Source organism: Penicillium canariense (genome assembly GCF_028826845.1).
Source record: "Penicillium canariense strain IBT 26290 chromosome Unknown utg000004l_segment0_segment0, whole genome shotgun sequence".
In the NCBI taxonomy this organism is placed as follows: Eukaryota; Fungi; Ascomycota; class Eurotiomycetes; order Eurotiales; family Aspergillaceae; genus Penicillium; species Penicillium canariense.
This window is the reverse complement of record NW_026622731.1, coordinates 1,610,427-1,633,807: the sequence shown is the minus strand read 5'-3', so window position 1 is coordinate 1,633,807 and position 23,381 is coordinate 1,610,427. Positions and strand designations below refer to the sequence as shown.

The following is a 23,381-nucleotide window of genomic DNA, read 5'->3' as shown; positions in this document are numbered from 1 at the left end:
CAGTGCAAAGCCCGGGGGGGATTTGGGGAGAGCATTGGATGGATCGAGAACGGTTGATTTTATTTTATTTATTTCTATTTTTTAGATCAGACTTAGATCAGAGAGGCCGGCTGAAAATGGCCGGGGGATTTCCTGGAAATGCGGATTGAAGATACGGAGTTTGTCGCTTCTTGCTGACCGAATCCAGAGACCTCGGAATACGAAACGCGGCCAATGATTCTGGAGATTTGATTGAACTACAGCCAGAGTATCTGGGATGGGAAGGTGGAGGCCTTGAGAGCCTCTCTGATCGGTGCATCTGACGATGACTCTGCCCATCAGATATGGGCGCTGAACCCCTGGTCCACGCGGTGTAGTCGTACGTCCTTGGATCGGTCGATTCTGCATCGACTGGCGACCGATCATATTCCATGCATGGTGATTTGGGACTGCAGAGGAGATGACAGACCACTTCGCTCCCCGGTCGCAATCTATGTCTACTTAATTCCGCTCCGGGTGGCGGTCGTCGGCAATGGCGTCGACACACAGCCACAGACACGGCATAGTGCGCCTCTCAGCAGAGGTCGATTGACCTCGTCTCAAAGACAGGCCTTTGTACCGAGTACTTCTGGATCCTCCGTCGCTGCAGGAAACAATAAGCTTGAGTAAAGTTTGGTGCGGATCCTACTGCACGATAATCTTGTGGACTGGGCCGGTGATGTCGGGGGGAGACGGCACAGACCAGCCAGACAGTCGACTCACCATCGCCACTAGCCCGCCCGTACTGCGGACCAAATCGGCCATTCTTTGCTGATCCCCTCCACTTGGTCAGACTGACCTCCTCTTCGTTTTCGCAATCCCTGCAGGATCCCAGCTGGGCGAAGCACGCTCTGCCTAGTCAGTTCCGTGCCTGCAGATGGAGCAGCCCTAGGCTTTTAGGGTAACGGCGTGGTCCCTATCGTGTCGGGACGATCTCGTCCAGCCGCGACTGAAATGGCTGACGGGCCACCTCCCATGGGACCAGTGCTCTGTACCGCCGGGCGCAGGCCGGTACCTTGCTCATGGGAAGCGGTGATTGGGGGGGTGTGTAAAATTCGGCTCCATTCCCCAAAGAGAGCGGGCAGGGGGGAAGCGGCCAGCTCCACCGGGCGCCCAACGGTGTGCCTTGGCCGAGGGCACGCGCGTAGGGCACGAGATCCATCTAGTTTCTCTGACCACTTTGCACGAGACGAGGCTTTGCCGCGGCTTGGGGCCGCGGCCAGAGGGTGGCGACGGGGAAATGAAAGGACAGAACGCCATCCGAGGGCGAATGCGTGTTAGGCCCCAGAGTTTGCTGCTTTTTTTTTTTTTTTTTTTCTTTTCTTTCCTTATTCCTTTTTCGCTCACATTGGCTGGGTGATCGGAGTCTGACCCGACTGTGTTTTTCCAGTGGTTCGGCTCTTTCTCGGTTTTCTGCAGTAATCGCTAGTCGCTCATGGGAACAGTCGGACATCCACCATAATAATGGGCGTTGGACGTGTGACGGAGTGGATATCCCCCCCAGGAATGGGTCTTGGAGACACAGAATTTCCCACGATGTCGACGTTGATCGCCTGGCCCGCTCTCCATTTATTATTATTGTTTCCCTGTCTCTCGTGCAACGGGTGACCGTCACAGCCGCGTTCACGGCGCAGCATACCCGAGTCGGAGGAGGATAGTTCGTGGAAATCGGGGGAATGGAACATGGTATGGACGGCCCGGAAGTATCGTACATAGGGCCGGCAGGTACCAGGTACCGTGCGACGAACTCCATCTTGGAGGTTGATATTTATGCGGGGGCAGAACTGAAGAAACCAGGCCGTAGGCGTTGGACCGTTCGGTGTGATAGGAATGGAATGCCAAGCGGGTTTATTTTTAGGGGAACCAAAACACTGAGGCCGTCGGTCTGGCCACCGATGGACTGTGAATTTGTGATTGCCCGCTAATTACGGACAGTTCTCGCCAATCCAATAATATTAATCATAACACCCTCTCGCTTTCTCTTTTTCTGCCCTCCCCTTCTTTTGCCTGCCCATTTCGACCCGACTTGGTGTAGTGGCTGGCGGCCGCTCGTTATTCTTCCACGGTTGACTCGTACCTCGCACTTCCCTCACATTTCATACTTCATTCCTCATTCCTCATTCCTCGACTATTATCATCATACTTCAACAAACCTTCCCCATCTCGGACGCGGGCTAGTCCCCAGGTGGTACAGCCTACCTCCCAACTAGTACTTCTTCGCCCCTTGGCCCAGTCCACACCGTCTACGATCGCTGCCTTTTTCACCCTTTTCACTCTTTTCTCCCCCAAACTTCAACCCACTTATGACGACGGTGGCCCTGCACCTGCTGCCCTGCCACCCCATTCGTCCTGCGCCTCTCACAGTCGACGAACTCGACTTGATTGGGACCCGCTCCCTTGCCCTCCCTCGATGAGTCCCGTCGTCCGCCTGCACGATCTCTCCGACCGACACCGACGTCGACTCTGCGACTGCGACCATTAGTGCGCCTGCGGCCGCGAGCTGCACCATCCCGCGCCATGGCGATATGGCCGTTTGGTCGCAAGAACAAGCGCCACACCATCCAGGTGAGCGCCGACGAGGCCACCACCCTCCAGCAGGCCTTGGACCAGCACGATCCGCCCGCCGCCATCGCTGAACCCACCTTGGCCCGCAAACCTTCCCGTCGTGCCTCGAAACGCCATAACAAACGCCTGTCGCACGGCGATGGTTCCGTGAGTCAAGAGGGCTCTGGCCAGACCCCCTCGTCCCACCGCCCGCTCTCGTCGATCGATCACCGCCGGCTATCCGAGGCAGACCATGACCGCGCCGGACCAGACCGCGCGCCGCTGCGACCGCTGTCGCGGACAGGGTCGCTGTTGACAAAACAGACTCTGAGTGGCCCGAACAAGCTCCGCAAAAGCAAGCGTCAGACCTATGAGATCCTGCGCGAGCGCGAAATCAAGATGTTGTCGTCGACCCCCATCGATATCCCCCGCCGATCCACTCAACCCGCGGGCGGCGATTATGTGGTGGAACATCGACGGCGCAAGGCAAACGGGCGACGCGCTGATCGCTACATGTCAGATCTCAGTCTGTCTATCCGGGATTCGGCAGCCTCCTCCATTTCGGACATCTCCGATCCCTTCACCTACAAGGTCAACGCCTTTGCTGCGTTGACTCCCCGTCCGGTGGTTCGTTACGTCGAAGCGCCCCGATTGCCTACCACACGAAGCAACAATGCATTGGCAGGGTCTGGCCGACCTGACAGGGATAGACTTCCGGCCTGGACCATCTCTGAGGAGGATCTCTATTACTCCAAGCGACGTGTAAACGAGCTGGCGGATTCGTTGGATGCCAGTACTCTGCGGGAGTTGCTCGACCGAGACCGCCGCCGCCGCGAAAAGAAGCGAGTCGACGATCAAGAAAAGCTACGACGCAAGTTGCAAGAACGCGCTGATGCGCAAGCAGCGGAAGTGACTCAGCAGACGACTGAAGCGCCCCAAGAGACTCAACCTGAAATTCCCGCCGCCGAAGTTCCTGACGAAGTTAAGCACAAGAATGAAATTGTGGACGAGATATCCGCTGAAGAGTCAGCGCCTGTAGTACCTGCAGAGCAGCCTGGTACGTGGCTGCAGGATGAGTCGAAGGAGAGCGAGGCCGCCGGGCGCGAGTCGCTTGAGAGCGCACATGTTATTGGAAATATCGATGATAGCCCCATGCGCGAGCCCAAGTTGGCCCCTCGGCCTAGCTTTGCTCCCTCGCACGAGTTGGGCATGTCTCGAACCACCCTCTCGCCTTCCCACTCCTCTCTCCGACACGGCGTCAGCAGTCCTAGCCACTCGCAAACCTTTGGCGTCGGCTCCACCTCCGACATCTCTGAGCACCGGCCGTCCGATACTAGCGGTCGCCGAGGAGGAAATACCATCACCTCCCTCTTCCGACGGGGTTCCTCCCGCCTTAAGCGACGATACAAGGAACGCTTCCAGGACTCCAGTCCGGATGTCTCCAACGCCTCCCATGAGTCTTTCTACAGGATTCAAACCCAATCCTCACCTCCACCACCCTCCGTTATCCCGCCTAGAGCATTCATTCCCACCGGGACTGTCAAACGCTCTCAGTCCAAATTTACAGAGCACTTCGGCGACGAACCTCTTTCTCCCCCAGACTCGCGTTTCCAATCACCGGATATCCCTGAGCAAGTGCCTGAGTCCTCGCTCGAGAATGAAGAAGGAAGCACCTTCTTGCACGGTCCGAGTCCCACTACGTTGGGTGGCATGGAGATCGTCAACCTTCACCGCCGCCGTCACCGGTCCTGGGGGGAGAGTATCGACGCTGAATCTGATAATCTTCCACTCTCCCAGTCTCTAGCTTCCATCGATTCCGAAGGATCGTGGATGTCCGGACAGATCTTCCGCCGGATGTCGCAGAAGTCCCCCGGCAGTCCTGTGCGCACCATGGCTTCGTTTAGTGCTACATTGGACGGTCCGTCCGAGACGCACGATGACACCCGGGATTCGGTTGACTCTCACGAAGCCAGCAGCAATGTTATGGATGAGCCGGAGTTGGAGAACGACGTTTCTGCCGACGACGCCACCAAGGCTGCCGAGACCTGGCACCACTGCGAGGTCGGCCGCCGGCCGATTGTGGTGAACCCCGTTTCTCGTCCCAAGTCCACACAAGGCATGCTCAAGAGCATCCCCTCGCTGTCCCCTATCTCTGCAGAGGAAGACTACATGGATGAGGACGTGTCCCATCCTTCTGAACTCGGGCGTGTGGCTAGCGTCCACGGAGTGATCGGCAATGCCGAGGAAGATCAACCTCTTTGATTTTCGATCCGCCCCCTCCCCAACCTATCAGATCTCCACTCTTATTTGCTCATACATCTCAACTCTCCAAGCTTAAGCTCTCTGGGCCATTTACGCCCACCCCACCCGGCCATGCCTCGTACATAGCCCGCACTCCTTTTAGAAATTTCCTTTGTTGCTTTCCTCTGTCAAGAACTACTACCCCCCTGTTATATGATCTTTGGGCCAGCCATCGCCATCAACCACGACGTGACGCTGAATCCATCAATAACGAAACCCCTCCCCCCCCCTTTACACTAGATACTCCCCCTCCCCCTCCCCCTCCCCCTCCCCCTCCCCCTCCCCTTTGCTTTCCTGTTCAATCAACCCCCCGAGCCTGTCAATTTTGCCCGGTTGTTACCATTATCATTCGATTTGCTGATACCCCCACCTCGCCCCAGTTTTTGATTCGAGTCTTTGCCAGATGCATAAATTCAATCTTCCATGTTTCCATAGCCCTGGGGGCGTCGGTCTTGTTTGACAGCCGCGCCCCCTTGATCTTTCTTCCTGGCGGCCCTGTCTGTTGATGCACATAGTATGGCACAGCATAGCTTCCGTGTTCGATTTGCAGGCCGTTTGGCTTCTTCGTTTCTATACCACTGGCCCTGATGGGTGATGTTCTTAATACACTTTTTTTTTTTTGATTGGAGGTGCACTGGTCGATAGTTTTGTACCTAGGCAGAGCCTGATAGGTAAGACTGTTCGTCTAGTTCAAGGCTTTTTGCCATCCTGGAGAGACCCTGTAATTCAGATCACCATAATCCGGTCAATCGGGCGTGTATCCGCCCCTAGTGGAATTTGATAGTGGCTTGTTGGACGATTTCTCGCCAACATGCAACAAATCTTGTCGTGGTAAGGGGTATGAATCCTGTAAGCGACGGAACGTGAGTACTACCTCTACCACCTCCTCTCGTGGCACGCGGTCGAATCGCGCCGAGAACCGTGACCGCTACCGGGCCAAGGATAACCCTCGGGGCGACCATACAGGCAGATTCCGAAGCAGAGAACCGAGCAGGTATGATGGACTTTACCCCTATATTCTAGAAGATTTGTCTCTTGACACTGGAATGCAGGAGTTCCCCATACGGCTTTTTGAGATACTCGGAATAGTGACAACAAGCAGTTGCGGGAGAGTATTGAAGCTAGAGTATTTGTTTATTTTTGACTGAATGTCCCGACTCTCAAGCATCCTGATCACACACTAGCGATATAGCATGAGTAACGTTCGCTGTGGATGACACTCAATCTATCGTCCAGACTTCCCAAATCGTTCTTTACTGCGAAACCAGTCTCCGTATTTCATCAGCAAGCCCAACAGGGGAATGAAAGCGGCTGCGATCAAGGCTAGAACAGTGTTACCCCAGCCCAACCCAATGCTTTGATATAATGGAGGGCCGATTAATGGCAGAAATGCCCCAGAAATCGCTCGCAAGATTACACCAGCAGCTATAGCAGATGCCCCATGGATCTCGTAAACATCCACCACGTATGTTTCGGCCGGTAGGGCGGAAAGCGTGAGGCTGAACCCCGCCGCACACGCTCCGATGAGGGGCACGATGTATTGCACATGAAACGCCAAGGTCCATCCGTAGATGAGGAAGGCCAGAGGAAGAACGATTGCGGCAAGAAGCAGATGCACCAGCCGAGACTCCGCCTTGAATGCGTCGCCCTTCGTTTCCCGCTGATGGATCACGTAGCGGTCGGAAGTGAGACTGTAGAAGATCAAAGCAATGGTGTTGCCGATGGCGAGACTTAAAAACGTCAAGCCAATGGAGCCCTGAGAAAAGACAGCAGGGTACGTCGACTCCATGGTTTCTGTGAGTGTGGCAAGGATCAACGAGACTAAGGCGTATGTTATGGCCATGTAGCTCGTCGTCAGCATGAGGATGGGAGACTGAGCCAGGATCTGCATTGGCTTCGTAACGCTTTCGAGCACGGTGGATGCATCGACACGGGCCTGATGTTTGGAACGATACTTCTTGTCGTCCGCGCTCTCCTCCTGTAACCGCTCCGCCTTCCGCCTCAGGATGACGACTGCGTATGTCTCCCGGAACACAGCCAGTAAGAGCAAGCTGAAGAATCCGAGCACGATGGCCGCCAGCCAGATCGACCATCGCCAACCCAGACGCTGTGCGATATATGCTCCTGCGATAGGTGAGATGAACTCTGCTATCATCTGAGTCCCCATGACTAATGCCATGGACCGGCCAGTTTGTTCCATTTGGAACAAATCCCCGACGATCGCGGGCCCGAGGGTGAGAACCGACAGGAAGCAGCCCGTTAAGAATCGGAACGCAATCAGCATGGAGATGTTCACGCTCAGCGCGCTGACGATCAAGCAAGAGAGCGCGAGGAGATTTCCAATGTGGAAGACGGGAAGCCGGCCAAATCTTTCGGAGAGCGGCGCAATGAAAAACGGGCCAATGCCTTCCCCGAGCTCCCAAATCGTGACGAGCAAGGTCTGGTCGAGCTTATTGTGCGAATGGAACTCTTCCAAGATCTGCGGCGCCGTGGGTACAATCGTCATTGTCGAAAAGACACTGATTCGGTCAATCGACGACGGCAGATATACAAAGACTGGGGAGAAAAAAAAAGACGCTCACCTGACGAAACCCATCCACGAAACAGTGAAAACAATCAGCCATTTTTGCATTGGCGACCAATTCAATGGGTTTTTTGGGTCGTTCTCCTCAAAGTCCACGAGGACGATATCTGGATCGTTGTCTCCGATGGCATTTATCAATAGCTGTCCGGCGAACTTTTCATTCTCCCTTCCCGCTGCAGCTATGGGCTCTTTGCCTGGCAAATTCTGCGGGTCGACTGACGATAAAATGGGGACTGGGTGGGCGAGACCCCCGTCGATGGAAAACATCAGTGTCAAGTGAGTGGCATACGCAAACAGTGTCTATTCAACTGCTAGGAGAGCAGGCAGGAAGGGGCACATTGCGAAACAAAGCGAGAGTTTAAAGCTTTTAAGTAGTGTTGCACAAAATATGGGGCGTAATACCGCTAGACCAAAATGTTCCATGGGCGATATTCTTAGTCTATACGGTTAGTTAACTAGTTAGTTAGTTATCTCTTGTTCTGACAAATAGCAATAGCCGACATGGTCCATCACGTGAATACGGTAGAAGGTCCCGTAAATGTTTCGAAAAATTAAGTAGGACTGGTTAGCAAGCCGATAAGACCGTACAGGATTTCATACTCGAGTACCTACGGCACCGACTATAGGTAGTGTGGCCACGTCGGACTAGGAGAGAGGGGGTACATCCCCGGCAATGGAAACGGTCAGCAGAACCATTTTAGATTATAGTTCACCCGTCAGGGCCAAGGCTTGGCTACATAGTTGTAGTTTCCAATTTGACCTTCAGCTCGGGTCGCGGGCCGGTCCAGCTATGCCCCGCCTGCCCGTGATCGATCCACACCCCGCAAAAGATAGTAAAAACTCCGACCTTGAATTTAAGAATCCTACAAACTCGCTTAAACCACACAAACGACATGTCACCTTATTGTCCCCGATGCCAAAAAGTTTGTTTCTTCCTTGCTTCAGCCAAGTAACAGCATCTCAGAGACTCACTTAAATACAAATTTTGCCATATTTCCCCATCTTCTTCTGATTCTGATTCCGCGACAGAGGATGAACTGGACGAGAAATAGATGAGCATCTGCAAAATGAAGCGCAATATGCGCGTGCCGTGTGATAAACAAATTTATTCTACTCCCCAGCAAGCTCAACATGATGTCGCAAAACACAGTATGCGTATTAGTGTTTCCGAATCCAAGATTTCTAATATGTAGATGTGTCTGAAGTATAACCGGGGGTCGGTAAAGTTGATAGTATTGAGAGAGACTGAGGCTAAATGAGTATGGGGCAGTCAGGGCTATCCCGAGGCCTATTACTGACTACCCACCGCCTCGTAGAACGCCCGGAACCGTGATCCCCTCCCCAGAAGGGCGGACCACAGTCCAAGATGGAATCCAGCTGATGGGCGATCTTGATCACCGTGCATTCCCTGGGACATGTCCACACCGAGGCGCTTCTGCACTTCAACAGAAATGAGGTGCCAATCCGTGCTTTGCCATTCTGTCCGGGAATGTCAGTGTCCGAGCCTCAATAGTGATATGGATCCCTTGCTTTTGGCCAACTTGTCCCTCTCCCCTTCATGTTTGGACCGCTGTTGTCTCTCCCCGTCCTCAATATAAAATGACCTATTACTCACGTTGCAACCCGACTTCCGCATCGCTGCGGTCTCACATCGTCTTGGCCACTGTCCCTCGGCGCAGAACTGCCCCGTGTTGGATCACACAACCGGCTGTTTTCTCATCGCTCGTCTTCCAGCGCAGGGGTAATGGACCACAATACCCTCGGCATACTTCCGAGCCTCGAATCCGATATGGGTAAACAGACGCCTCCACCCAGCATGTATAGGCTCTGGGATGCGAGTATGTAGCGTTATCTCTCACGAAGAATGTGTAAAATATCCCCCCGATTAGCTAGACTCTAATAAGCTTGATCTGCGGGAAGGCATAGTAGAGTTCTCCTTGAGGTGTACCCTTGGGGGCTAGCCCAAAATGAGTTATACTTCTCTACCCCGCCCGTCCCCTGCATCTTTTCTTGCTGCTTTGCTGCTCCAATCACACCTTGTCTCGACAAGTCACTTCAACCTCTCAATTATCGCCAATACCGAATGGAGTGGCAGAAGCCGAGTTTAATTTTCCAACTTCTCCGGACTGCGATCTGAAGCTTCGAGCCGGCCAGCAAAATTCGGAAAACAACCCCATCTCCCCATCCATGGATTTCGAGAATTCTCGCCACCTTGCTGCAGCAGCGCAGAAAATAAAGATTGAGTACCTCCGCAGAGCGAGAGCAGCCTCGATCTCTGTCCAGCAAGCCGCGGCAAACAGAGATGACCCCGCGACGGGGCCCGTGTGGGTTAGCAAATTCACTGCGCCCAAACCGACCGATGATACGTCTCGAGCATTGCTTCTAAGTCTAGTGGATGAAGCAAATGAGAAAGGAATTCAATATGATCGCCCTGGCTCTGAACCGCTGCATCTCGAGTGGACCGGGTTCCGTGCTAACGTTAGCCGTGACGCTGCGGAGCCATTGTTTTTGGAAGAGCAAAAGTTCGCAAGACTTGAGGCAGAGACGAAGGGCCCATTGACACTGCTCTACATCTACGGTGGAAGTTTCACGTTTGTGGCCCCCGTTCTTGTCAGGTCGAAACCTCAACTAATCCAATCTAGGTTAAACACCCCATCCAGCTACCGAAGAGTAGCGGGATCTTTGGCACAAGCAACCGGATCCAAGGTCTTAATGGTTCGACAACGACTAGCTCCGCAAAATCCGTTTCCTGCTGCCTTGCTCGACGTGTTCCAGGCGTACTTAGCTCTACTTGCCCCACCTCCAGCATCTCCTCACCGAGCTGTCTCGCCCACGAATATCGTCGTGGTAGGCGATAGCTCTGGTGCTTGTCTTGCTCTGGGCCTATTACAGGTTCTCCTCCGGCTAAAAAGGAGGAATATGTCAATCGTATTTCACGGACAAAGAGTTGAGCCTGTCGTGCCAGCAGGCATGGCTCTGTTGAGCCCTGCGATGGAACTTACAAACGGATTTCCCTCCTGGGAGCGCAATAAGCATTGTGACATCTTTCCAACAACTGCACATGATTTACCTTATCTCGAGGAGGACTTTCCCACTTGTTCCATATGGCCTGCCCGTCAACCTCGTGCCAATCTGTACTGCGACGCCGGGATGCTTGCGCACTCATTGGCAAGCCCTACGGCATCAGACAGCTGGGCTGGATCCTGTCCACTATGGTTTGGATTGGGCCAGGAGCAGATTGCTGATCCAGCAAGGTTTGTTGCGCAGACTGCTCACAAGCAAGGGGTCTCCGTCACACTTCATGAATACGAGAGTATGCCGCATAATTTCTTCTGGTATCTTCACCAGTCACCACAAGCTCGAAAGCTGATAAAGGACCACGCTGAAGCAATTGTCTCATTTGCCAAAGGAGGAAAGCCACCTTCCACTGCCTGTTTCTTCCGTGCGAAGGGACTCGGGGTCGAGTCAATGGATATTGAAAACCTCGTTCCCTGGACAGTAGCTGAAGCGAAGGTGCTCATGTGGAAGAAGACACTTGATTATAAAGTTCCAGCATGTCATCGCAGGGTTCAACCCTTACTATAGCCAGAACTAAATTTGTCTGCAAACGTAATGGAATACTGTTATTGATGATCAGCTATCATACAGGTGCGAGAGCAGGCTGTGGCAGACAAAATGTGAAAACAGCCACAGTCAAGGACTAGGGCGTGGATCAGCTTCAACAGGTTCTTTTGTCTACAAAGGCTTTGCTGGCACGAAAAAGATTAGTTGGGGAAATAGCTTCATATAGAGCAAGTATGCTCGGATCTTTGGTTCAAATTTGGCGAGATTCCAGCGGGCATGGATTCTGACTATTACAACGCCAAAGTGAATGAGGCGAGCTCTATCTACTGCAGGAAAGCAGTAGTCCGTCGCTGGCCTGAATGGTTGCTGGCCAAGATGGCTGGGTAGGTATTTTCTTTTGTGGTACAATCGGTGGATGGAGGGTGTGGCGACAATACTTTTGGGTGGTTAAGTAGATTGATAGACAACAGACACGGGGCAGAGGTTGTGGGATGTATGTAATACCTGGTGGGCTATTGTAAAGATTTTGTATTGAAAGGGTTCACTTCAAACTCATTTATCTTGCATATAGGTATATATTCCCTGATACTACGCATAATCTGGTTGCATTCAATTCAACAAAAATGGGGTCATTGGCTAGAAATGTGTACTGGATTCTCTTAACTCCCAATACAACAGTTAGAAGGAGTATTTTATAGGCGGGTATAGAAGATGAGATGGCCCTCTCTTTCTGCACAGCTTCTGTGAGTCGCAAGGCTCGCGCGTGCCAAGCGCTGCAGATTATTCATCACAATGTGAGTCAACTTGCATCCCTCTGAGGCCAGAGATCAGCAGTCTGTCAACTTCCATAGGATTCTCTCAATGCACTAACCTCAGGTCAAAAAATATTTAATAATTAAGCACCCAGGCGTTGTCAGTCCTGGCAAACCTCTGCTTGTCTCCCCGGTCTCAAGCGACCGCAGCCTCCCTCCAAACATGCATTCAATGACCCGCCTCGGACCCGGAGACCTCACTCATAGCCCAGGAGTTCGCAAAATCGGATTTGAGGAAGATCCGCCCCAATTTACCGTCGCACATCTTCTTGTCCACGGCTGGCCTGTCCAGCGATCAACCTCAGAATGCAACGACCCACCCAACGGCGACTTCAATACTTGGACCAAAGAAGTCAACTTACTCACCCGTAAGGAGCGAGAACAACTTCCACAGGACTCCGACACAAAGTCTTGCCATACACCATGGCGTGACCAAATTTACTATATGTGGAACCATGTCTTTTATGATGTTGGCAGCTGGATGTCTAGGGCCTACGGCACTGGAACATTTAAGCCACCCAACACAGAGGTCTTCGCAATTGAATTCCCAACATCTCATGAGAATGACGATGGCGGGAATGTTCTCGCAGCGACGAAAGTCTGGGACGCAGATACTCTGATTGTTCCGGCTTGGCTGGCCCCGGGGGTTTCGTTGCGTGTTGAAACACTTAATCCTGGCAAAGAGGACGATGAACCTTTTCATCCTGGGGATTTTGGGCAAAGGGACCGTTACGATGTTTGGTATGTGAAGGAGGGGGTGCAACTGCGATTTTATGTGGAAGGAGACTGGGACCGGAGCGCGGATAGACTTGCTGCAGTGATGGTCTATGGTAATATGTTGGGTGAGCGGCTCGAGATTGAGGACGAAGAGAGCGAAGATAGCGCAGATGGTGAAGATGGTGATGATAAGTAGCAGAGGGGCGTGCAGCTAAAAGTTTCATCGCACTTGGCCCGCCGCTGTCGCCACTGCCATCAGAAGAGCTTTCCGTGAGAGGTTGAATAAAGTAGGAATTGAGGATCTTAACGTTGCCGTGCGTTCAAGTGTGACAGTGGAAGACTTGCCTGACGTGAGTTTTGCTGGCCAGCAGGAGTCATTCCTAAACATCCAGGAGATCGATACACCATTGAATGCTTGCCGATACTGCTATGCCTCTCTTTTCACCGATTGTATCCCCGGCTAGACTTTCAGTATAGATAGTGACACAAAAGAATAGAAAAGTAATTCGGGGAGGGATTCATAGATCCGCTCTCATTGAGCCTTTGCGGACTAGGTAGAAGACGAGAGAAACTCAATACAATTCATGAAGCCATTTGTAGAGAATATCTAAATAAGTATTCAAGGCCATTCGTGCCAAGCCTTGGGCATGTCGATGGGCTTGCATCCTGAGGTCGTCAATAATGACGCTCGCCAACCATGAAGACTGAGAATTTAAGCTTGGGGCCGTGTAAACTACAACTCGACCAGGATGCTCATCTCCCTGCCATCATTCTCAAATATAGTGTAGCTGTCAGAAGGTGATTACAAACTCAATATGAACACCTCCCCATGAGTATCATGAAAATAGTCGCGTAAATTAGCGAGAAGAAGATGGGCAGGAAGGAGTAGTCGAGATGGTCACCAGAATACCGAACAGCAGCTAGGGACCTAGGAAAGGCTAAAACCAAATTGGCTTGAAATCAGGAGATTGTGCTAGACCTATATTGGAGCCCTCACAGATCAATTTGATCATTTTATGTACTTTCATTCTCCCAATGGTCTTCCTTATGTTCGAGGTCTGTCGCTCTAATGCAGGAGATATATGTACCCTCCCGGGAGGGCTAACTATCCACACAGAGATATAATCTTCCTCCCTATAAACACATGAACACATCCTATTTTAGGCAATGCGAGGCTGTCGGATGGTCCATACGGCGATGCAGGCGCGCCACGATATCCAGGTAGTCCGGCTCGTTCTCCGCCGTCAAAATACCATGGCGAATGAAGAAGTCAATCATGATAACCGAGCAGTTCGGCTTGAACTCGCCGCGGGCCAGCGCCTCCTTTACCTCGGATACAGACAGCAGGTTAAACTCCTCGACCTCATCATCGCAGGGCTTAGGAATAACCGAGGGATCGAGCTTCAGATCGTAAACGTACTCCACCTCTGGCTGTAAAAGGCCAGTCTCGCCACCGGCGCGGAGATCCCGTACATGCGTGTATGTAACACATCCCACCGGAGTGATAGAAGCGCGCACCACCGACTCGGGCAGGGAGGCTTCCTCCATGGCCTCGCGCACGATGCACTCGAATGGCTTCTCGCCGGTACACATACCTCCGGCAACGGTGTTATCCAGCATGCCGGGGTATGTTTGCTTATTCTTCGCGCGTCGAGGAATCCACAACTTCAGGCCTGTTGCATCCTCCACATACCCGGTCATATGAGCGCCGTAGCTGACAATGCCGAACAAGCACGACGCGCTGCGCTCCATTTCGAGCAGGTATTCCCCCCCAGGTCCATAGACCGGGTACTTCTCATTGCGCCATCCTTTCAACACCTCGAAACATCCGAGCTTGACGGCCTCGGTGATGCTCTGCGCAACCAGCTTGCTGCGTTGTGCGGGGTTGGCGTCCGCAGACGTGACCAAGGTAACGGTCTGGGCTGCAGAGTCAACCTTCCAGCATGCCTGTGACCAGGGAAACTTCTCGACAACGTCATTCAGGATGTAGCCCAGCGTCACATCGTATCCGGACACGTGGAAGGCATGGTAGTTGCTGAGGTTTTCCGTGTACGCAGCGCGATCGTCCTCATAGTAGGGGAAGCTGGGCGGGGTATGAGACAAGGGGCGGCAACAGGACATGCATATAAACGGATTTAGTACTTATCGCATTCGCGGATCAGATCCAAATTGGACTTGCTCATCTTGTCAATCTACCACAAGCCAATGTGTCAGCAGCGGAGGGGAGTCATTGCCCGCGGGCGCTGGACTCCGCGCCGCATGCCAAGCCCTTATCGGCCTGCGATAAGGGCAGCTTCCCCTCTTATGTCACCAGCATCATCGAATCTGAATTCCGCGGCAGTCTTTGTTCGAACCATCTAGAAAGAAGCTTCCATTTTGCCCCAAGAGTCGATCCAATCTCCCTCCAGACCTGCTCTACAGCTACACAAGCTATTCTCCTGACCCACCTGCCGCACATGTTCTCCGTCGTCATCCCCGGTCGGCCGTGCCTGACGGACGTCGTCGCCGTCGACGGCCAACCAAACGGCCAACCAACCAAGTTTGCCTTCACAATCCCGCTCAGCCCGGCCTTCACCGACATCGTCGTCTTCTTCCTGCCGGGTACAATCCTCCCACCAAACACCGGCGCCGCGATCTACGTGCAACTCCCGGACCCGAACACCGGGAACCCAACCGACTTCCGGTTCATCGGCGCGTTAGCCAACGAGAAGCCCTCCGGAATCTTCAAGATCCAGTCCCCATCGCAATTGAACAACGGCCAGCACCGCAGCGAAGCTGAAGAAGAAGATGAGATGCTCGACGAAGGCCCCAACAACTCCACCAGCGCCGCAGGCCCACTCAGCGGCGTCGCCACGCTAGGCATTTCAATCGAGCCGGCGCACAACATCGCACCGCAGCTGTCAGCGTTGGAGCGTACCGAGCCTTCCACATCCACCGCGCTGGTGCTCCAGAACCCTGAGCGCCGACAACAGAAGCAGATTTCGACCAAGGTGCTAGCGCAGCGGATTATAGGCAGTGCGTTCAATTTCCTCGCCAGCTTTGCCGAGAGCGACCCAACCAACAAGGGCCATGAGGTGGTGCCATTGAAGAGCTTCCGCGATTGGTGGACCAAGTTCGAGCGACGCATCGACATGGATCCCACGTTCCTGGAGCGCGAGGACCCGAATGCGGTATAAAGGTCCCCAGAGACTGGGTTGAGCTGGGTATATCAAGTACGATAAGCGGACTGAGCGTTAGAGACCCGCTCGTGATGTCGTTCTGGGATCGACACCCCTGCTTATGGAGTGTTCCTGCATGTGGCTGTATTTTAGGAGTATCTGGTATTTGCATTGAGCGACGGGCATGTCTTCTAGTTACCTTTCATTTCATTCTTTTGATTTGTTTCCCTTGGGGCGTGGCACGATAATAAATGCTGCTGTGAGCAGCTACTCACGATAGATCTGTCGTGTATGACTCTGGAGATGATGAAAATCACATCACATTACGTGTATCAGTAACTTTATCGCGCTCGAATTGTCTTGTTCATTATATACACAGCAGGGGGTATTACTATATACACGGCCTTCAAAACACGCAGGCCAATTCCGCGAGCAGAGAGCGGACTGTAACGACATAAAAAACACAATTTGCGGACTGTGGTCAACCAGGGAAACTTTTCTTCCACCCAGCGCCCGCAAAAGTATCGAAAAATGAAGGAAGAGGTCATGAAATTTCGGATCTGCGCGCTGCCGCCGCTGCGTGTAGTGACGACGGCGGCAGGCGGATCCCCGGCGCACGAATCCCCGGCGCATAGCAAAGACTATACAGTTCATCGACATAGGTCGTAGGTGTGGCAACAGCGTCACCGGCAGCAATGATCGCATCGTGCGTGCGGGTCGGGTTCTGCGCAGCATTCTCATTGATCCGAGTTACGTCGACGCGAACCTCCTTCTGCACTGTGATGTCGCCGAGCATCTTTGCGGGAGCCTCGACGAGTGATTCCTGAGACTGTCCAACTGTCCGGCGTACGGAGTGTCTCCGCGATGGCCAGAGCTTCATAATGGCGGAGCGAGGAAGGGAAATCACATCTGACTCTGTGACAGAAGATCCCGAACGGACGTCGGTGCAGAAGAGTTCCTGGTTCAGCTCGCGAGAGAAACCGTCACGATCAGCGACGATGTCGTTTACCTGCTGCTGGACGCGGAAGAGGCGGAACGGAGTGAAGGTGAGGTCAGGGTTGGGGACTTGCGTGTCGAGCGTACCGGCGACGCAAAATGTGAGGAGGGTGCATTGTTGGGGATGTTGGCTCTCTTCCGACTGGCGCATGGCAGCGCGACATGGTGCGAGGAGAGGTCTGGAAGCAAATGTCGCTGTTGAGCGCATCTCCTCTGGCAATGATCGCGCAAGTGACAGGATGCCGTACACGAGTTGCTCGCGGAATTCCTCCAGGTTCTTATCGGTCTGTTGGGCAGCTTTCGACTGGAGGTATTTCAAACATGCGTTCATGGACCAGCCGTCCATATGGGAGATCAAATCCAAATGGTGAACAGACAGGCACTTGATAGGTAGTGTGGAGGAGGGCAGTGGATTTCCAGTTCCCTTGGTGGTGAGAATCTCGAAGTGGTCGTGAAGTGTGGGCCGCATCACATAGGAGATCAGGTGCACGCCTTCTCCAAAGCCCCGGCTCGAGCTTGCATAATCACGCATTTCGCGAAGGTGCTCCCCTAGAGCCGCTTCAGGGACGTGAATACGGCGAGATAATGTCGATGTAACATGCTCAATAGTTGCAAACCGGAATCCCAGCGAGGCGAAACGCACGGCCTCGTGCTTCTGCAATTGCCGTACACTGAATATCAATTGACCCTTACCCGTCCTCAGCGACGAACGACCTATTGCGCGCGAAAGGCGGGAAACTGGAATGGCAGTGGAGAGAACATCATCGTATAATGTTCCCAAATCGGATAGGGGCTGACGGAGTTCGTTCGAAAGTTCTTGAGCGGTCACGCAGAAGAGCTGCTTGAAAAGCGTGTCAAAGTCTGTGTGCAACTCGGTCTCCTTGTCCATAACCACTCCACGGGATAGCACGTGTTGTTGGATGGCTCGCCCTTCGGACTCCAGGCGGTTACGCATGAAGGGAATGAGGTCTTTCACGACGGGCCAGTTGCGGCTAGCCCTAAAGGCCCAAAGGAAGGTAGGGTGAGTTCGGGTGAGGTCGTCATCTTTGAAGGTCTATCAAAGCAGACGTTAGCTCCGTCTGACTTGCGTTTGGTAAGGGAAACTTGAAGCGTACTCGGCCAATGTAATGATCCACAATCTTTCGTGTCGGGAGAAGGGCATGCGGTGTAACCATAACTCGTCCAGCCGGATCGAAGTATGCGCAGGCGAGGACGAGCTGGTGGGCGCGAGTAGTCGATCGTCGGCGATTGCCACCAGCGATGATCGCGCAGGCAGACAAAATCACGCACGAGACACAGGCCTAAAGCTACGTCAGTTCCCACTCATCCGTTTATCCTTTATCCATATAGAGGCCCATCATATCAAGAGATCGATCCGTCAGAACTCACCAATACAGCGCAGATGATAACGACCTGGCTTCGGGACAATTGAGTCCCATGTTGAATCGACTCATCACGCTCTCGATAGGAGGTGCCGATTGCCGCAGTCCAATGCATGCCCGACACAGCAGATGAAAGGAAACAGGCGCAAAGGCAGCGCCGCCACCAGCTATCTGTCCAAGTCGCCCTCCACCGAAAGAAGATCCCCAGGGCAACAGTGCTGGAGGAGATAGCGATGATAGCAGACCCGACCAGGTTGGCGACCTGGTACGAGCACTTATAGTTCGAAATCCCGAGTTGTCCCACGTAGTGCATGCCACACACCGAGCTTCCAGTCAACAGGCCTCCGGTAAGAATTCGCAGATAGCCCGCTTTCTCTTCAACGCCCACGGAGTAGAACGCAGCAAGTAGCACGATCACGGGTAGCACGAACGATGTTCCGGTAAAGGCGACATTATATAGAATCTGGATATCCTGCTCACCAGTACCGAGAACGATTGCCCGGTTGCCAATAAAGTGCATGCACCAGATTCCAATACCGCCCATTGTTACAGATGAGGTGAGGAGCAGGTACCTTTGGTTGCATTTAGTCATGGCAGCTTCTATGTATGGAAGACACGGGACGGGCCGTCATATCATACCAGTTATAGAATCCCGACCTTGACGTCCTCCGATGAAGTAGTTCCAGGGTCGTCGCGCATCCCATCGAACTAATCACATAAGAGAGGAAGATGTAGCCCCCCAGGTAGGAGGTGTGCATCGGGGCGCCATTGTGAGCGCCTGCACCCGACATGTTGAAGAATGCGATTGGGGAGGTGAGCTACGGCGCAAGCATTGGTTGAGGCGTGTCGTCCCTATTTTTGCTTCCAGCCGGGCAAGGGAAAGAGAGTCGCAATCAAGTTGGGGAGAGAAAGAGAGTGTGTATATTAGAACATCAAGGGAGATGAGTTGTTCACAGCGAGATACCAATGATCGTAGCAGGAGATTTTGTCAATTCCGGAGCGGAGTGACGCTCATGCATCATCATCAGGTCGGGATGAAATCGGGACCCAGCAGCCTGGCCAGTGGTATCTTATTATAATGTTGAATCCCACCCACCAGATGCAAGCCTCAGCCAGACTGACCGGGATCTTCTCGCATCACAAGCCTAGACCCAGCGCCGGCACGCCAAGCTAGTAATTGCAATCAGGCAGAAAGCGCGCTCCGTAGGCAAGCGCCTTGAAACAGATCCAACCTAGACGGATGTTCAGGCTCCACATCACCCACATCACCGTGGATGGCCTGCATCTCGGCTCCTGGGGCCTTCCGCGTGGCAGTTGGGAACACCGACGCAGCATACATCCACACATGCCTGTCATGCTGTCGGTCCGGTACCAACGGTCGCAAAAGGCTTTCCTGGGCGAGAGCGATGTAAAAGAGTTTGAGATTGATCGATGTGATCTCGCAGCTTCGGGTAGGGTTCAATCATCACGGGTCAGGGACCCATACTCTTGGCTTTGGCAAGGCGGAAGATTGACTGGGGAGGGGCCTCTGGAAGCGAGGATGGGTTCACTCACAGATGAGCCAGTCATTCGCTGGCCTGAGACAGCGCTGATCTAGATCGAATCGTAGCGGGTCAAGAACGATGGGGCGGGGGTGGCGGGCCGGCGTATCAGAAGCATACACAGTATTAGCGGGTCAGTGCGAGCAATTCAGTGTCTGTGCTTTGTCGACAATGCGATTTGGGGGAGGTTTTCCGGCGCCATTATGTGATTGTTGCATTTTGCGACTCCTGCAAACTCAAATCACCCCAGATAGCGCAGGCTAGGAGGGGGTATTTGGATTAGCGGATTCCTTAGCGACGAGCATGGCGTACATTCACAAATCTTCATTCGGCCCTCGGACGAAATGATTGATTAGGCCCGCTTGCCGGGCCAGCACTAACAGCCCAGCTGCAGCCCAGCTTCAGCTGCGCCGGGTCCTCAGGCGCGATTGAGGTTGATGCATCATGCGTCACGGGCCCCACGCAATATGAGAGGGGGACCGAATGGGATGGCGGTCTTGACTGCTCGCGTTGAGGGTCGTGCAACCGACCATCTGTTCTCTATCTCCTGCACTGTTCATCCGGATCTGCACGTCAAGACTGCCCGTGACGATCAGTCACAACGCCGCCAAAGTCACGCTAGGTGGCCAAACCGGTAACAAGGAACATAGTCCGTATCGATCGGGAGTAAAACTCCTGATTACGGACGCCCGATGGGTCTCCCGGCTCTCAGAGCCGCACTGCTCGCGAGTCCAGTGCCCCTGCGAATACACCGGACACGTATGAACAGCCTAGTGCCTCGGACATTTCATGAGCTAACGGCGGCCATAGCATGATTTGAGATCCGGAGATTAATCAATCAGTTAACCAACATCAAATTTGCCCGTCAATCAATTAGCCCTTCGGACTCTACCCACGCCGTGCCTCCATTGACAGAGTCTGATAGGGCCAATTCCGGTGGCGCAGGGTTCAGGCCTCGATGTCCCGACCGGGATCGATCTCAGCTGGCTAGCGTGCACTGCGCACCCTTGGTGGCCCGTGGTGGATATCTTTGGCCCATGGCTTGCCGTCCGATAATGCTCGCTCAATTGCCCTTTTCAGGATGACAAGATGGCTCGGTCGGATCGAATCCATCGTGCTGGGCTGCTGGGCCTGGTCACGGCTCGAAGTCCTCCATCCTCTTCTTCCCCGAGTGAAACCGTGTCGACGGAAGTCCAAGGATCAAGGGGCTGTCTCGGCCCAAGCCGAACACCCAGACTCCAGTCGAACCGGTCGTAGCCTGTCGGCTTCTCCGACATGTTGTGCGCCCGATGTGTCGATTATCCGCGTCGAGCTTGCTCCACTCCGGTCTGCGTGCCTGCTGCAGAAGGTTTGCAAGGTGAAAAGTCAAGCTGGTCGACACGTAGCTTGTTCGCCGAAGCAGAGGGGGTGAGGCGAGTGCGTTGAAACAAGAGACAGATCGTGTCAACGACATGGCGTTGCCACGATGGTAAATTCTCCGGGCCTTAATTGGCATCCGAAGGGGGCGAAGGAAGGGTGGAATTCCAGTAACTTAGACTCACGCGCGCGGGCGCTTGTGCTGTTGTCTCCAGCAAGCTCCCAAACTGAGACGGCAGCTTGTTGACGCCGCCACCGAGGGGTTCGTCAGATTCTTACTGGACAAGGCGTCGAATTGAGATGTCGCCCGTGATCACCGGGCGAGGTGGACATCTCATCGCTTCGCCCTGTCTATCTCGTATGTAGACGTTTCAAGATATTGCCGTCCGAAGTGGCGTTTCTTCCTCTACGAGGCCCTGCCGGGCACCCCAGTCGATGATAGAGTAAAACTGGGGACTTGGCACAAGCTGCGAACTTGGGCCCGGGATGTTCTAGTTTGGAGCATCTCTCGGCCCTGCCTTTAGTATAGCAGCAATATATCAAACGCCCAGTACTAGGGCATTAGCGTCCAAGTCGGCTGCTGATGAATGGAGCGACCGTATTCTATCTACTCACCCAGTACATCCTTGGCTTCTGATCAGAGATCCTCTGGTGCTTTCTTTTGGAAACATCAAGGCAAGTAAAGAAGGCTACGGATCGAAAAAAACGGCCGGAACATTTAGACTCGTGTCACTTGGCAGGTAAACTCTATCTCGTCATTGCACCCAAGGCGTAGTCGATAGCTCTCATCCACGACCTTGGGTGCGCCTCCTCACGCACCGCTGAATAAAGTTTATTCGCTAAGACCGGAGTTGACACAGAACATGCGGGGAATTTGTGAAGTTCGGGCAGTGACTTGTTTTGTCTGCCTGCATGATGCAAGCCGTCGCCTGCGCGACACGATGATTCGCTTCGGCGGAAGTATGTCTCCTGCCACCACGACGACAGTATCAAACTACGCTTTCCCGCCAACAACACCCATAGAGACGAGCTAAGGCCAAGATCGAAAAGATGAAATGAGAACTTCTAACTTCTAAGGATACAAAGAGGGCCCCAGGCCGGATATCATTTCCTTTTGTCTCATATCTCGCAAATTAAAAAACATCGTCACCTTCTCTTCCAAGACCTCAGTCCACATTTATGCGGCGATGGTAGCGACGGCCTCCATAATTCGACGCTGGTCAGCGCCCTGAACAGTGTTGATGACCTCACCGCCCTTGTAGAACTGGAAGGTGGGCATGGCAGAGATGCCGTTCTCGGCAGCGAGCTCGTTGAGCTCGTCGACGTCGATCTTGTAGAACTTGATGCCGGTGTGCTGCTCGCTCAGCTTCTCGATAAGGGGGGAGATGGCCTTGCAGGGGCCGCACCAGGTGGCGAAGTAGTCGACAATGACAGGCTCCTTGGTGTCCTTGACAAGGGTGTTGAATTCCTCAACGCTGTGATGGGGGCATCAACAGGTTAGCGAATACTCGTCGGATTTGTGGAAAGGATCATTCCGAGAGAGATGTTGAAATTTGGTAGATAGCAGGAGGACTCACGTCTTGATCTGAGTAACACCCATTTTGAAGGATGATTTGGAAAACTGCGGGATCGGAGTCGAAGAAAAAGCACGGAAGTGTGGGTTCCGAGGCGAAGTACGCTGAGGAATTGGCAGACGGAAGAGAGAAGTAGAAGCCTTTGAGAAAGGAGCAGAAAGGCGAGTCAAGCGAATGGTAGAAGGTCTCTAGAAGATTGAATTGAGGTGAGCTTTAAAATTCAAGGAGGGGCAGCCCGCGGAGGGGCTATCGGATTTTTATAAGGCGATGACGTTCCGGGCCCAGCTAGCTTAGCTAAGAGCCAGCACGGTTGAACAAAACTGCCCATGGAGCCCTCTAGCACGCTCCAGCGGGGATCCGGCGCGGCAATCAGAGCGGTGGGTGTGCACTTACGGGAGGCATCTCTGAATTTGTCAGGTCTGGTGCGCTGCACGAGCTTTATCGCGTTGAATCTGTCCAATTGACGGGCAGTTTGAAGGTCGGAAACGAAAGGAGGTCGGGCGGGCGGCAATGGCAGAATGCAGATGGCGTGCTTGCTTACGAATTGGATCCGTTCTGGATCGGCGAGGTGCCACGGGATGACTGATATCAATATCCATCAATATCCCACACCGGAATGGCGAAGGTTGTGATCTGATTCAGCTGGGATGGCAATTCGAGGGCACTGGTGTTCACATAGTCCATGCACCGTGAGTCACAGAACGATGATGCCATTGTCTTACTCATCGACGGAGACTGGCAGCACCCTCGGCTTTTCAAATGCCGGGAGTCAAGAACAAACACCGAAGATGACTTAGTACCTGACACGGTCTCACCATAAGCACGCAGTAAGAC

At 53.4% G+C, this 23,381-nt stretch overlaps 8 protein-coding genes across 8 annotated transcripts; 4 read left to right on the top strand and 4 right to left on the bottom strand.

Moving 5' to 3' along the window:
• Nucleotides 1-2,535: 2,535 nt before the first annotated feature.
• On the top strand, nucleotides 2,536-4,824 carry N7482_006923 (uncharacterized protein; the record flags this gene model as incomplete). The annotated part of the gene is made up of 1 exon (XM_056689048.1): nucleotides 2,536-4,824. One exon carries the CDS (start codon nucleotides 2,536-2,538, stop codon nucleotides 4,822-4,824), a length of 2,289 nt encoding a protein of 762 aa, XP_056541477.1.
• A 1,264-nt stretch (nucleotides 4,825-6,088) lies between these two features.
• On the bottom strand, nucleotides 6,089-7,714 carry N7482_006922 (uncharacterized protein; the record flags this gene model as incomplete). Its single annotated transcript, XM_056689047.1, has 2 exons — nucleotides 6,089-7,382; nucleotides 7,446-7,714. The coding sequence occupies 2 exons, from the start codon at nucleotides 7,712-7,714 to the stop codon at nucleotides 6,089-6,091; spliced, it is 1,563 nt and encodes a 520-aa protein (XP_056541476.1).
• Nucleotides 7,715-9,634: 1,920 nt separating this feature from the next.
• On the top strand, nucleotides 9,635-11,032 carry N7482_006921 (uncharacterized protein; the record flags this gene model as incomplete). Its single annotated transcript, XM_056689046.1, has 1 exon — nucleotides 9,635-11,032. The coding sequence occupies one exon, from the start codon at nucleotides 9,635-9,637 to the stop codon at nucleotides 11,030-11,032; it is 1,398 nt and encodes a 465-aa protein (XP_056541475.1).
• A 963-nt stretch (nucleotides 11,033-11,995) lies between these two features.
• N7482_006920 (uncharacterized protein) lies at nucleotides 11,996-12,736 on the top strand (the record flags this gene model as incomplete). Its single annotated transcript, XM_056689045.1, has 1 exon — nucleotides 11,996-12,736. One exon carries the CDS (start codon nucleotides 11,996-11,998, stop codon nucleotides 12,734-12,736), a length of 741 nt encoding a protein of 246 aa, XP_056541474.1.
• A 959-nt stretch (nucleotides 12,737-13,695) lies between these two features.
• Nucleotides 13,696-14,723, bottom strand: N7482_006919 (thiamine pyrophosphokinase-related protein; the record flags this gene model as incomplete). The annotated part of the gene is made up of 2 exons (XM_056689044.1): nucleotides 13,696-14,623; nucleotides 14,683-14,723. The coding sequence occupies 2 exons, from the start codon at nucleotides 14,721-14,723 to the stop codon at nucleotides 13,696-13,698; spliced, it is 969 nt and encodes a 322-aa protein (XP_056541473.1).
• A 273-nt stretch (nucleotides 14,724-14,996) lies between these two features.
• Nucleotides 14,997-15,716, top strand: N7482_006918 (OPI10 family protein; the record flags this gene model as incomplete). The annotated part of the gene is made up of 1 exon (XM_056689043.1): nucleotides 14,997-15,716. The coding sequence occupies one exon, from the start codon at nucleotides 14,997-14,999 to the stop codon at nucleotides 15,714-15,716; it is 720 nt and encodes a 239-aa protein (XP_056541472.1).
• Nucleotides 15,717-16,242: 526 nt separating this feature from the next.
• Nucleotides 16,243-18,620, bottom strand: N7482_006917 (uncharacterized protein; the record flags this gene model as incomplete). The annotated part of the gene is made up of 3 exons (XM_056689042.1): nucleotides 16,243-17,748; nucleotides 17,810-17,995; nucleotides 18,084-18,620. The coding sequence occupies 3 exons, from the start codon at nucleotides 18,618-18,620 to the stop codon at nucleotides 16,243-16,245; spliced, it is 2,229 nt and encodes a 742-aa protein (XP_056541471.1).
• Nucleotides 18,621-22,150: 3,530 nt separating this feature from the next.
• On the bottom strand, nucleotides 22,151-22,573 carry N7482_006916 (thioredoxin family protein; the record flags this gene model as incomplete). The annotated part of the gene is made up of 2 exons (XM_056689041.1): nucleotides 22,151-22,448; nucleotides 22,551-22,573. 2 exons carry the CDS (start codon nucleotides 22,571-22,573, stop codon nucleotides 22,151-22,153), a joined length of 321 nt encoding a protein of 106 aa, XP_056541470.1.
• Between the last annotated feature and the right edge of the window lie 808 nt (nucleotides 22,574-23,381).